Source organism: Electrophorus electricus, chromosome 4 (genome assembly GCF_041902795.1).
Source record: "Electrophorus electricus isolate QZ-2024a chromosome 4, ASM4190279v1, whole genome shotgun sequence".
In the NCBI taxonomy this organism is placed as follows: domain Eukaryota; kingdom Metazoa; phylum Chordata; class Actinopteri; order Gymnotiformes; family Gymnotidae; genus Electrophorus; species Electrophorus electricus.
The window spans coordinates 7,442,501-7,457,145 of NC_137500.1; the positions used below are offsets into that span (position 1 = coordinate 7,442,501).

At 38.8% G+C, this 14,645-nt stretch overlaps 1 protein-coding gene across 3 annotated transcripts; it reads left to right on the top strand.

Moving 5' to 3' along the window:
* The first annotated feature begins 437 nt into the window (after positions 1–437).
* Positions 438–12,978, top strand: slc41a2a (solute carrier family 41 member 2a). Of its 3 annotated transcripts, none has more exons than XM_081712080.1 (11): positions 438–576; positions 1,409–2,005; positions 2,083–2,190; positions 2,674–2,745; positions 2,867–3,011; positions 3,221–3,367; positions 3,536–3,683; positions 3,963–4,042; positions 7,563–7,694; positions 9,648–10,162; positions 10,548–12,978. In XM_081712080.1, the coding sequence occupies exons 2-10, from the start codon at positions 1,679–1,681 to the stop codon at positions 10,145–10,147; spliced, it is 1,659 nt and encodes a 552-aa protein (XP_081568206.1). In that variant the 5' UTR covers positions 438–576; positions 1,409–1,678; the 3' UTR covers positions 10,148–10,162; positions 10,548–12,978. The 3 variants fall into 3 exon arrangements, with proteins under 3 accessions (XP_081568206.1, XP_081568207.1, XP_081568205.1); XM_081712081.1 differs by having other exon boundaries at positions 9,648–9,796; positions 9,962–12,978; XM_081712079.1 differs by having other exon boundaries at positions 1,409–1,548; positions 1,665–2,005; positions 9,648–12,978.
* Positions 12,979–14,645: the final 1,667 nt, after the last annotated feature.

A 14,645-nucleotide genomic window follows, 5' to 3' on the forward strand; every position in this document is an offset into this window, starting at 1 on the left:
TTTTTATGTATGACAAAACTTATACTAAATAGGTCCTATAGCTTAATTTTATTATAGTCAGAAGTCAAACTATTGACCATCAAGCCAGACTCCATGAGGGTGAGGTCAGCGTGAATATACACTGCCCAATTGTCTGCGGGTAGTACCATAAACAAGGTTGCCAGTTTGGGCGAGTGTACGAATACTTAGAAGGTGGGTGCTGCACACATAAAGGTAGTATTATATCAAGAATTTACCGCTCATGTTACACCTAATTACATAAAGCTTATTATTTGGGGTATTGCAGCTGCCCATTATTAATTATCATGGAATTGCGTAGAACTAACATTAGGATAATGAATTCTCTGTCGCATGATCTACTTTACTTGCGACCAGTATTCATTACTGTCTTAATTTTGGTCTAAATGCTGCGATGCAATAGGTATTAATAAGTAATATAATATTTGGGGAGTTTGTTTGTTTGTTTGGGGTAGATATTACCATCCACTGGAAACCACCAACCCAATCTGGCAACACTGAGTATGAGGTTGAAGGACTAAGTAGTCTAAGGAGTCATTGTTGTTGGCCTTCCTTCAGGTAAGCAGTAATTTGCTGAAATATTGTTAAAATTTCAATGATTCATGATTTCCATTCCATTCCATTCCTAATTTATGTGGCTTAATTAACTAAATTAACTAAATATTTGGTGCTTTGGACTAGTGTGCTCTTTTGTATGTTGTACACTCTTGTACACTGAATTTCTGCTTTCTCTGGACTGTATTGTGGCATCAGAAATTTTGTAAAAGGATGTAGTTAAATAATTTAATAATTTATTTACCTCATGCGGGGCTTATCTACATCTATTTTACCTGCAATTATAAATATCTATTTATCAATTGTTTGAACTACTGGTTTCTTCTGTAACAAGTTAATTGTATGCCCCTTCTTGAAGGCACATGAAAAGTAATAATCTTAATAACTGTAATATTCATTATTTATGTAATCCTTTTCATTTTGAGTAAAAAATCTCAAAGTGCTTTACATAGGAAAGATTAAACCTCATATGTTTATAATAAAGTACATGAATTAAATAATTTTAAATTGTGAACTATAAAATAAAATACAAATTATGTGAACTTAAAAAGACCTATAGAATATTATATTCGCAATATTCTCTGAAACAGTTTTAGGAGCTGTATTAGAAAAAGCTCCCCCACAAACTGAGTTGTGTATAAGAAGTGAACAAGCATACTATGCAAATTGAAGAAACGAATGTAAAAGGAGTTGATATTGGTCTACTACTGATATAACAAGCTTTGCAAGCATAGTATCAGTTGTTTACCTGCAGTGTCTGAAAATTCCAGTGTTACCCTTTGATCTTGATCTCTCCCTGTCTCTTTCTCTCTGACTCCCCCCTCCCCCCCTTTAGGATGGATGCTGACAGATGCAAAAAAGATTAGAAAGCACAGGAGGCTCATAGAGCATATTTGTCCACCTCCTGCTTTTACAAATTTCAAAGATTTTTTAAAAATAAATGTTAAAACAAAATAGATATTAAATAACAGCATGGTGAGATGAAAAGATATGCATGTGCAAAAGATTATTTCTTTCAAAAGATTATCTCTAACATAAAATATTTACTAAGCATTTATACATTTTAAGTCTTTGAATAAATATTTACCAAGGTTCTACAAAGACTATGGACGCAGGTGACCCTAATCAGCAAGAGATAACATCAGCTGAGATCAGACAGATCATGCCTTCTGTATGGGTTGGGGGACATGATAGCTTCTCAGGACTCAGCACAAAAATTAAGGAGTACACAGAATTGGACCCTTTGCTTCATAGTAACCATCTGTTGTCATCAGCAACATCTGATCTACAGCATAATGAGGAACAGTGGGCAAATTGTGCTCAGACCATGCCAAATGAATCAATCTGCACTATGGTGCTTCAGATCCTGGTTCCTTTCCTTCTGGCTGGCTTTGGAACAGTAATGGCTGGAATGCTGTTGGACATTGTACAGGTAAGTAAAGGAAAAATGGAGAAAGGAAAACTCTGGCTCACATGGCAGTGAGTGAGATCTCTGTTTTGACAATGCAGCACTGGGAGGTGTTTCAGAGAGTAACAGATATCATGATCTTGGTGCCACCATTACTTGGCCTTAAAGGGAATCTGGAGATGACACTGGCATCAAGACTCTCTACAGCGGTGAGCACATGACTACTTACAACCTTTCTGCTGGTTTCTTTACAAATCTCTCTCTCTCTCTCTCTTTGTTATTTTCTAAATGTAACATTTACGTTACAGAACATGCTAATATTATTTCCTGTTGTCTCAGAGTGTTACTGGTATTGCCACATCTTATTCTTCCTGTTCTGTCTGTTCTGTGGTCATGATTGCAATATGAAGCCTCACACTGTGCTTCGAAGAAAAGAGCACCCATATTTAAATTAAAAAATCCCATTTAATTGGTTAAATGCCTAGAATCTTAACAGATTCTTTTTGAAGTGAGCAGCAACATGAAATTGTTGGTTATACATTGTTATACTGTGCGGTCTAATTGTGTGCATATATTTTGTATTCTGAAAATAGAATATATTACCAAATGGTGTTCATGTAATTAACAACTTCCCCATCATAATGACTGGAACATGACCCAACTGGTTTAAAACAGCTACATATTTACTGTAGGTGAATGTTGGCAAAATAAACTCCTCAAGGGAGAAGTGGAGATTGGTAATCGGAAACCTTGCTCTCAAGCAGGTCAGCATAATGAATAAACTTTTTCATTACTCTTTTCAGATAATGATCTCATGAATGTGTGGTCTTTGATGAATACATTCTTTCCTCCTACCTCTGCTTTATGACTGTTATGTTCCCCTAGGTTCAGGCCACAGTGCTGGGTTTTCTTGCTGCACTGGTAGCCACAATACTTGGATGGATTTTAAATGAGAATCTTATCATGAATTATGTAGCACTGTTGTGCTGTGGCAGTGTGGTGACAGCTTTCATAGCATCTTTATTGCAAGGTAAGAATAGAGTATTTGCACTGAATAATCACTAAGGTCAAGAGACAGTCATGAGATTTGTCTTAGCCAAATATCACAGGGCTTGTGATGCTGTGCATGCAAACCTATGTTTAGTGTGGTTGCATTACTTCATCCTTTTATGAAGTAATATGCTGAGTGACTGTAGTGTTGGAATACTGGCAACTAACCTGTCATTTGCTTTTGCATAGGTATCATTATGGTAGGTGTGATTATTGGCTCTAAAAGGTTAGGCATCAATCCAGATAACATAGCAACACCGATTGCAGCCAGTTTTGGGGATGTCATCACTCTGGGTTTATTTGCAGTCATCAGTCAAGGCTTCTTTTACTGCACTGGTGAGAGAAAAAGAAAAAATTGATTTTCTTATCCATAGTAAATGTTTGGTTTGGCCAATGAGATGGTTATCCAACTACTTTTTGCTGCCAGTGTGAAATATATACATATATAATTTTTTGGGGTGAGGGTTGATTCTCATTACTTTTCTCTTATTTATTTTTTTGTAGAGCTCTGCCCCTACATTATCTATATGGTGTGTGCTCTCTTTTTGCTTTTGACACCAATCTGGGTTATAATTTCATTCTGTCACCCCGAGAGCCACAGACTGCTCTATTGTGGCTGGGAGCCCGTAATCACAGCCATGATTATCAGCAGGTGAGTGGCTGGCTCTAATATTACCTTTTGATGTTTTAAACATTTACCATTTATTTTCTGCATCCTTTCAGCTAATCCTTATATAACACACATTTTAATGAGCATTAATACAGATCAGTTTTTCATGATGCTACACTTTTGTATAAAAAAGCTGGATAGTAATGGGGCCAATTCACTTTGTACTTGTAGTTGTCATAGATTATGGAAGCATTTGTATCTTGTACTTCTGCTAATGCACAAAATTAATGTAGAATCCATTGTTCCTTTGTATTTCCACAGCATGGGTGGGCTCATTTTGGACAAAACCATAACCAATCCAAACCTAATGGGAATAGCAGTTTACACACCTGTTATAAATGGTCAGTGAAGGCATCAGTTGTTAAAATGCTTTGTTATTTAGTACACTGTTATGGATAGGAGTCTAAAATGAAAACATGGGATTAGTACTCACCTACTGCCTCTCTGACAAGGAAGTAGCTATTTTTGTTTTGATTAAAAAAACTGATTTTAAAAAAAGGCTAGAGTACAGTCTTTAAGAAACTAGACAGTGACACAATTTTGTAGTTAGTTCGGTGCACAATGCCATCTTTAATTCAAAGGTATTTTCATGTCTATACTGGGTGAGCTATATAGAAATCACAGTCCTTTTAAAACATAGTCCCCCATTTGAGGGGACTGCAAGTAATTGAAAAAAAAATCAACATAATCATGAATACACTTTTCATGTTTAGTACTTGGTAGCAAACACATTCCAGTGGCTATATTCCCTGTTGATGTTCTCTCAGGCACAAAATCCTGCCTTTTTCAGTTTCAGCTTGTTCTTGGGTCTTTTGTCTTTCAGTCGGAAGTGCATGCTTGATGAGATTCAGGCTAAGTGATTGACTTGACTAATCAAGAACAATTCTTGATCCTGGAAAATGCTGTAATTTATTTAATTTGTCCTGCTCCAAGATAAACAACCACTTATGTATTTGGCTGAATATGAGCAGTTAAGGTGATTTTGAACCACTTACTTCAGAGTTCATCCTGATGCTACTGCAGTCTCATCATCGATGAAGACAGGTGATCCTGTTCCACTAGCATCCACACATATCCATGCCACTGTGTTTCAAATGAGGTGGTATATAATGCATTTAGCAAAAGGTGTCTCTTTTGCAAGAGTCTCTTTGGCAAGTAAACTGAAACAATTTCAACAAATCATCTAATTTTAACTCCACGAAAGCTTCTTTTCTCATTCTTCCTTCTGATCTGATATGATTGTTATATTTAGGTAAAGCCTGCCTGTGTAGGGCAGTGTGAGCTCAAGGACAGACATGAAGATCATATTTCTCTTTTCAGGTTGTAGGTTGTATTGACTACACATAGGCAGCAGGGACAGCAGGGGGCAGCATTGGATATAGACCAGGAGTGTGCAGGTTTCTTCTAGTTCATGTTCTCAGAATTCAGGCCCCTTTGTATGGAATTAGATTTGTGTCAAAATAATTGAAGTTGACTTTTTTCAACAAATCAAATGAAACCCCCCCCCCCCCCCCCAAAACAGGTAGGGATGATAAACCAAAAACAGAACAAGTCATAATACCAGAAAGACAGACAGAGATAACGCTCAGTACGCACATACATGTCATGGCAATACTTCACATGGAACACAGGAAAATGGATGGGTATAAGTTGACAGAACGTATGATAAACAGGTGAGAACAATCTAGGGATGCAGATCTGATGAGGGTGTGATGATTGACGTGACCAGACTGAGTGACAGGAGAGCAGGCAACAGGTGAATGCTGGGAGCATGGGAACTAGGGCTAGGGAGCATGACACAACAGTCATCCTTGCTTCCACCCAGTCTGGCCAAGAAGGTAGGGTATCTGGTAGGTAGGGTGTCCCCTCCTTAAATGCCCAATCAACCTAATCCACACAATGTGCATGTACAAAGTATGAATAACTGGTGACCTTGCAGTGACTAATAATAACAGGCAATTATCCAATTACTTATTATCCCTTGAAACTATGTACTATAACTATGTATTACAACTACTGTGATGGCTATTTGGTTCCCTAAATACAGATGTTTACTATAAGATGAACTTTTATAGTTCAACTTTATTTATATACAGGGCCTTGAAAAAGTATCCATACCCCTTGAACTTTTCCACATTTTTTCATGTTACACCTACAAACATAAATGTATTTTATTGGGATTTTATGTGATAAACGAACACAAAGTAGCAAGTAATTGTGAAGTGAAAAGAAAATGATACATGGTTTTCAAGTTTTTTAATAAATAAAAATCTGGAAAGTGTAGCATGCATTTGTATTAAGCCCCCCTGACTCAATACTTTGTGGGACCACCTTTCGCTGCAATTACAGCTGCAAGTCTTTTGGTGTATGTCTCTACCAGCTTTGCACATCTACAGGCTGAAATTGTTGCCCATTCTTCTTTGCAAAATGGCTCAAGCTCAGTCAGATTGGGTGGAGAGTGTCTGTGAACAGCAATTTTCAAGTCTTGCAACAGATTCTCAATGGGATTTAGGTCTGGACTTTGACTGGGCCATTCTAACACATGAATGTGCTTTGATCTAAACCATTCCACTGTAGCTCTGGCTGTATGTTTAGGGTCATTGTCCTGCTGGAAGGTAAACCTCCGCCCCAGTCTCAAGTCTTTTGCAGCCTCTAACAGGCTTTCCTCAAGGATTGCCCTGTATTTAGCTCCATCCATCTTCCCATCAACTCTGACCAGCTGCCACAAACATGTTTAAAGGTGGGGATGGTGTGTTCAGGGTGATGTACAGTGCTAGTTTTCCGCCACACATAGCGTTTTGCATTTAGGCCAAAACGTTTAGCTTTGGTCTCATCTGACCAGAGCACCTTCTTCCAAATGTTTGCTGTGCTGCCTACATGGCTTGTGGCAAACTGCAAACAAGACTTCTTGTGGCTTGCTTTTAAAAATGGCTTTCTTCTTGCCACTCTTCCATAAAGGCCAGATTTGTGGAGTACACAGCTAATAGTTGTCCTGTTGACAGATTGCCCCACCTGAGCTGTGGATCTCTGCAGCTCCTCCAGAGTGACCATGGGCCTCTTGGTTGCTTTTCTAAGTAGTGCTCTCCTTGTTTGGGCTGTCAGTTTATGAGGACAACCATGTCTTGGTAGGTCTGCAATTGTGCCATACTCCTTCCATTTCCGGATAATAGATTGAACAGTGCTCCGTGAGATGTTCATAGCTTGGGATATTTTTGTATAGCCTAACCCTGCTTTACATTTCTCCACAACTTTATCCCTGACCTGTCTGGTGTGTTCCTTTGTTTTCATGATGCTGTTTGATCACTAATGTTCTCTAACAAACCTTTGAGGTCTTCACAAAACAGCTGTAGTTATACTGAAAATAAATTACACACAGGTGGACTCTATTTGCTAATTTGGTGACCTTTGAAGGCAATTGGTCACACTGGATGTTATTTAGGGGGAATCAGACTAAAGGGGGCTGAATACAAATGCACGCCACACTTTCCAGATTTTTATTTATGAAAAAATTTGAAAACCATGTATCATTTTCTTTTCACTTAACAATTACTTGCTACTTTGTGTTAGTTTATCACATAAAATCCCAATAAAATACATTTAAGTTTGTAGGTGTAACATGAAAAAATATGGAAAAGTTCAAGGGGTATGAATACTTTTTCAAGGCCCTGTAAAATCTCGAATTTTGATACCATGTTAAATGTTAGGAGAGTGATGTCTTATAAAGCCACTTTTTTGGAATAAGCTGTTTTCTGTGTTGTGCTTGAGACATAGGCTATAAAATAATTTAATTACATTATCATATTATAGATCATTTACATGTAACATGGATATCACACTATTTATGAATCTGTTTATGTAAAGGGGTTGGCGGTAACCTGGTGGCCATCCAATCCAGCCGTATTGCCACATACCTACATTTTCACTGTTTATTGGGGAAGCTACCCGAAGATACCAACGGCTGTTTCTGTCCATCTCGCACCTTTTGTGGAAAAGGTAAAAACATCATAATGTCTACAAATATTTAAAGCAACCAAATATTTACCAGCTACCATATATATATGAGAAATGTTCTGAATATGTGTAATGCTTGTTTTTAGTGTTGCTACTATACAATTTTTAGTACATGGGGTTAAGTAAAATACAGATTATCAGTTGGTACTGACCCTATGTGCATATTAAGATTTTTGCATTTTTTTGACTATTCAAACATGAATACAAATGATGTAAGGATTTCTGCCTAGCTGTATCACGATAAATTACTGAAAAGAAAATGATCAGAAAATGATATTTTCCAGAAAAGCTCATCCATCTATTTGCTACTTTTAGTAATTCCATGCTGTGATACATTCACTTCATGACATAGAACACATTCATATTATATATCATGTTATATATACATAAACATAGATTATAAAATATTCACTCAGAATTTTCACAAATAACAAGAGGAAATAAAAGAAAAAGTTGAGACCAGTTTACTCAGAGCAGTAACAGTAGATCAGTCTAGGGTATTTTCTCTTCTTCATTCATATGACTAATTTCTTTTACAAACTTGTAGTGCTCTAAACATTTATTCATTGACATACTCGTTTGCTGCCTAGATAAATATGGTAATATAAATTAAAATAGTAAAGAGTCTGGTAAAGTAATTTTCCTTTTGAATAGTTAAAATGTCACAAATGACACTCCATGACAATCTACAACAGTGCACAAAGTAGACACATGGATAAGCCTGATTATATTACAAGAGTCTCTGTTGATATCTTGACAAGATAGCTGCTTATGATAACTTGCCTATTATAACTTGTAATGCAATTAATTGACTGTTATGAAGGTTTTTAAAAAGTTTTTGTATGGGCAGAGTTGGGCCCTGGTGCTCAGAGGATCATAGTTCATAATGCTTGTGTAAAAATGCTAGGGTTTTCACAAATAAAGAATTTTCAGTTGCATTTACACCTGCTCCCCCAAGTCTAGTAATGACACATTTAGAATTCCTGTTGTGTTTAAATAATGTATGAACTTGCATAGGTCCACAAATGCTAATGTCATATTTAGGACTCACTTATATCAAAATAGGGGTAATGGTATTAATAATTTTGGTAATTATTTAACTCATTATGTATTTTGTCCATATTCCTTTACCAAACCCAATCCCAATGTTGAGTCCCCATAATAATAAGGTTTGAAATTAAGTTCAGTATTTGAATCTTGCGATTATGGCTCCAGCACAGTATGTATGAAAAGAAAACTTGATGTCATATCACACATTTAAACAATTTCAGCAGTTTTTCCCATATGTAAAACTTTGATAGGTCAATCTAAGCATGTAGATCTACCATTCTGTTATTCATTATTCATTTTTAGTACATTAATATACATGAAAAGATCCAAAATAATGTAAAAGAAAATACTGTAAGAAGTTTATAATGATTAATATGTATATGATTTTTTTTTTTATTAAAGACATGATCGTATGGAAATTTTAAAGAAACTTTAGATATGGGTGTTTACTTATCTTCGCATTGCTTGTACATCAGTGAGAGATGCATATTTTCAGAAAATATTAAAATGTCACAGTCTATCAAGGATGCACTTGAGAGGAAAGCAAACATGAGTTAAACAGACTTAAATGGTTTTAATGAAAATGAAAGTACAACACAGAAATACATGGCACGGAATCTAAAACATGTGGAAGCGAATGACAACTAAAACAAAACAAAGGCCACGTGGCCAACACAACCACCTGGGGGATTGACAAAGGTGAGGGGGGCATTGTTGCATAAGTTATTTAAATTTTTTACTAATTACAAAATAAAAGATTAATAGAGCCATTGCATAGAGCCGTTAGCAATGCATCTGAGCACAACACATGACCAGCATCTGCAATGTTATGATAAGAAGAGATTTTACTATATGTGAGACATGAGGAGCCTTGTTTGTTTACAGGTTACAACAGCAGAACTGCTCAAGTGCTGATTCTACTGGCCATCCCAGGCCATGTGATATTTTTCTGCATCATTTATCTAATGCATGGTGGCCACACCAGCCCTACAGCAGTCTTCTTCACTCTCTACTTAGCAGCAGCTTTTACTCAGGTTAGAAAAGAGCTTGGATTTGTTAAATCAAGTTTCAAGTTTGGTTTATTTGTCACATACATAGTCATACACAAATCTAAATCATTATCTTTTCTATGTGATAATATCTATTGTCTCATTTTGATGAGTAATAAACTTCCTCCTAATCTGTATTTTTGCCCTCAGGTTTTTCTGCTGCTGTGCATTGCTGATTGGATGGTTCATTGCTTGTGGCGATATGGCCGAGATCCAGATAGCGTTTCTATCCCATATCTCACAGCTCTGGGAGATCTGCTGGGAACTGCCCTGTTGGCTCTCTGTTTTCACATGCTCAGGGTTCTTAATGACAAGGACACTCATTTGGCTGACTGAGACAGACTTACTAAGGTTAGATGGGTCTACATCTTACAATGTTTTCATATTTTTAATATTTGAATGTTTTTGCTTATTTTCTTACATTTTCAGTCCAAACGAAACTCTTTTCTAGTCATGACTGTAACATCAGTCTGTGGCAGAAGGTTCACAGCACATTGATAGTCAGTAGATCTGTTGTATTTTTTTGAGCCGTAATGCTTTGCTTAGTGCCTCAGCACCTTTGGAGAAAAACACAGATCACCTAGCATTACTGTGCAATCATATGTACCCCTTGATGAATCAGTTTGTAAATGAGTGGAAGAATTTGTCCACTTCTGTTCATGTCACATATAAACCTTTTAAAATAAACTTCTGAAATTATGATTCGCCTATGGTATGCCATTGTCTTGAACACCAGATGATTCCCCTAAGTGCCTTCTAGGAGCCTTGTAGGGATGGGACATCTCAACTTCTGTGGAAGTAAAGCAACATGATTCCAGGCTGTGGCCATTGTGGGTTGGCCATCCAGACAACTCCCTTACTAGGCTTGGGCCAACCTGAAATGCTTTGGTGGACCCTATTCCCCTGCTAGGGAGGACTTCCTTCTTTTTAAGTGAGGTAAAAGCTACCCCTGAGACTAAAGGCTGTATCAGCAAGGTACAGTTTAGAGCACTCTGATGAAGAGCTTTTTGTAATGCAGCCAAGTGCAACAATAACTGACAACCACCTGCAAAATGTTTTTTTTTAATTATTTTTTTAAATTAAGCAGATCTCCTGGTCATATACTTAAAACAGTCATCAAGTATGACATGAGGAGTAATAGAGATGAAGGTCTAATTCTTTTAACAATTAAATGACCTCCAGAAATGTAGAGGATTTGAATAAATGCTTTTCTCATAAGAGATGTATACTAGTGGGCTTTAAGTGGCAGGAAACTAGGTTTTTTTTTCTTGCCTTAAGCAGTCTCATCTTAAAACCAAGGGACTGATATGTAGTGTGCAATAAAAGCTGTGTCATTTTATCAACAGTTTGCTACAATAATCTTGTTCATTCAAGATCCCGGATTTCATCAATGTGAATATTACTATTCTTGCATCACTCAAAAAGGCTTTGTCATTGAAATTTTGAAAATGAGCCTTTTGTAAACTGTGACTTTCTGCTTCTCACTTGCTTTTGGTGAAGTTTTCATGTACTTTAACCTCTCACTGCATATCACTTGATCTACTCACAAGAGGAGGAAGTTGTTACATGATGGTTCAGGTACAGATGCACATCTTTTCTAGGCATGAGAAGAGAATGCACTTTTACTAGGAAAAGTCAGCTCTTATACAAATATGTAAAAATCTATGGGGCTATCTATCTTGTAATATTTCTTAGCAGACAAATTTGGGCTGTTGCTATGTTATTAGTGTGACTGATGTTTAGAATGAATTTATACTGGCTGCAGCTCAAGGTACAATTGCAGGTGTGTGTTTTCAGCTGTACACTACATTCTGTTTAATTTCTCAATCAAAACAAGCAGGAGTTTATCTGACATGCAGTTAGCTGAAATGGAGAATTTCATATATGGCCCTGTGTGTACTCAATATTCTGTGAACCTATGCAAAGTGGCTCAATTTTGTATTTTACATCTGGTGTAAACAAGTAATATTATTATGGTAGGTGAGTCTAGAGCTAAGCACTTTAAGAAACATGCAGCAAGACATATAATCAAGAGAAGACTACATAAAGTAAAATGTATAAAGATCTGACGATTGTTAAAGGATCCGATTATCCATCGCAGGGACGAGATTGTAAAGCAGGTAAACAAATGTTATTTTTATTTTTATTCTATTACTTGTATGTAATTCTGTAATAATGTTGGTAATTTTAATAGAGATTCTATAAAGAGATTTCTGCCAGCCAAGCCTATATGCATTCTCTGAAGGTTATGCTGAAACATGGGAGGATGTGTGTAAAACAAAATCTAAGCACCCTAATAACTGTACTCAACAGGCACTATGTTACACAAATTAGCAGAAAAGGTTAGTGACCCAAATTAACATATGTTGAGTATTGACCAGTTCAGGTTGTTAACTGTACAGTAATTGTACTGTAGGTAATGCTTTCATGCCTGTACTCATCCTTAACAGAACAGGAAGGTCCAGACACTGATGATTTACTTTTATATGCAGTTTCAGCAACTACCCATCCATATCTGCTCCACTAGAACCAGAGTCACCTCTACACTCAGCATTGAGGAGACCCCCTAAATCCCTGGTATCACTATCAGCAGAACAAAATCCCTTACTAGCACCTACCACCTAGTCCACAGAGTCTCAGTATACAAAGAAGTAGACAACAATGACGTCTCCCTTGTAGCCTCACGTTAATGAAGGAAACTAGGACAGTGTCGTTCACTTGGTGCTTGTTGTGTGTAATTGTCATGCATATATAAGTCTCGTGTCTTTTTGGTGAGTTGACGGTGTTTGAAAAATAGCATGTGTCCTATGTTAATAAACGTCTGTTTCAATGTGCCTCATCCCCGCGTCCTGCTTAAGCCTCCGAGCGTCACAGAAACACCAACCGACCAAGGATCCTTGGGAAAGGCAAAAGGAAGGGAAATAAAGGAAGTAAACACCCTTCCACAGCCCACACAGGGAAGCCCCCCGTGCTCTTGGGCACCCTCCTGACGCCCACAAGAGGTGAGCGTGGTCCAGTGGCAGAAACAAAGGACTGGTATAACGATTTCCAGTCCTCGGAGTCAGACTGTGTGGACTTCAACTATCTCACGGAAAGACCTTCACTCATCAGGCCTTGCTTCATGGATCTTCAATGAGGTAGGAACCCGTTTGACGATTTTGGGGGGGGGGCCCTATATATGGTCAGGGGTCGGACTCTGCGGAGTCCTGCAGAGACCAGCCGGATTATGAGAAATGGCACTCGTACGTGGACTCCGCTGGGTGCTACAGCCCCTACCTGGAAGACTATAGGCGCTACGCTGGTTATGAAGAGAAAGGGGAGTGTAGCGATGTTAGCCTGCAGTCAGACATGGGGTCCGTTCGAGAGGGGAACATTCCAATGAAGGTGGAAGAGGACCCTCATAGGGATGTTCCCTCCCACAGTGACGCTAAAGGCTCTGGGAACGATGAGCTCTCAGTACCCAAGGCGCCACCTAAGGCTCTGCCCAGAGTACGCTGCCTCAGAGCAAGCAGCCTGCCCTGGGTGGCTAGCAGGGAGGTATCGTCAGAGGAGGACACTCCTCTCCCTAAAGTGAAAGGCCCCAGAGCACATGCGCCTATGCCTAAGCCTCGTGGAGGCAAAAAGGCAGCGACACCATTGCCTGCACTGGAACCAGGCAACACAGCTGGTGCAGTTCCCAACGCACATGCACCAAAATCAGGACAGCCGTCGCTACCCAAGATGGCGAAAGACAGTCCCCCCCAGGCTGGTCAGTCTCCGAACCAGCCGATGACTTGTGGACTGGCTGGGGTGCCTTCTCCCTTCCCTGGACTATTTAACGTGTGGTGTTGTTCATGTGCCTGTCCCTGTTATGCTGAATGTACCGGTCACTTTGTCCCCCTTTGTGTCTGTGCCCATCCCCGTTAGTGTGTGCGTCCCTGTGTCTGTCATCGTTCTGATCCCTGTCCTTCCCCTGCTGTCCTGCTCGCGCTGGCCCGTGGTGGGTTATCTGGCCCTTTTATATCACTGTTTGGCGTTGGTCTCAGGACCGCAGCCCGATAGGCTGGTGCGCCGGGAGTTGCGCCCTTGGTGGGGGGGCTCTGTCACGGTATTGCCCCTCCCCCCCCAAAGATCTCCGTGTGTAGGTGTGTGTTTGTATCGTCATGCCCTCTCGTGTCGTTCACCTGATGCTTGTTGTGTGTAATTGTCATGCGTATATAAGTCCCGTGTCTTATTGGTGAGTTGTCTGTATTTGAAAAATAGCATGTGTCCTACGCCTAGGTGTTCTATGTTAATAAACGTCTGTTTCAACGTGCCTCCTCCCCACATCCTGCTTAAGCCTCTGAGCGTCACATTTTCCATTAAAGCATGAAATGTATCATACTGTAAGCTGTGCTGGTATTCCCAAATTGTCTGTTCTTACACAGATCTTCCTACAAGGAATTGACATGCATGTGCTATCCCAAAGACTGCATATGTCAGACAGCTAATGTTACTTGGAGGATACAGTACAAGGAAAAAGCAAGAAGAGCATATAGCAACATAACAAATCAACAACACTACAGACAAGATGTTTCAGCATGTGGGTTTATGACCATTCCTGACTTCCTGCAAACTGGTGCATTGTCTGAAGGCCCTGGTCAGTTGTATCTCCTGTAGGAGAGGTTGGCTTAAAATCCACTGTCCAGCAAAATACAACATTATACCATCCAGAAGGCATGCACCAATGAAGACACTGACTTCTGCCATGAGAGAGGTAATGAGTAATTAGAACTAATAAAGGTCAAAGATACTACATGCAGGTGCAGACCCTAATCTTTTTAACTGAGCGAAAATACTGTGATTTTGTAGTTTG

Coding starts and splice junctions, on each gene's coding strand:
- slc41a2a (XM_081712080.1), top strand. CDS start 1,679: ATGGACGCAGGTGACCCTAATCAGCAAGAGATAACATCAGCTGAGATC. Junction 2,006..2,082: donor TGCTGTTGGACATTGTACAG/GTAAGTAAAGGA, acceptor TTGACAATGCAG/CACTGGGAGGTGTTTCAGAG. Junction 7,695..9,647: donor TCGCACCTTTTGTGGAAAAG/GTAAAAACATCA, acceptor GTTTGTTTACAG/GTTACAACAGCAGAACTGCT.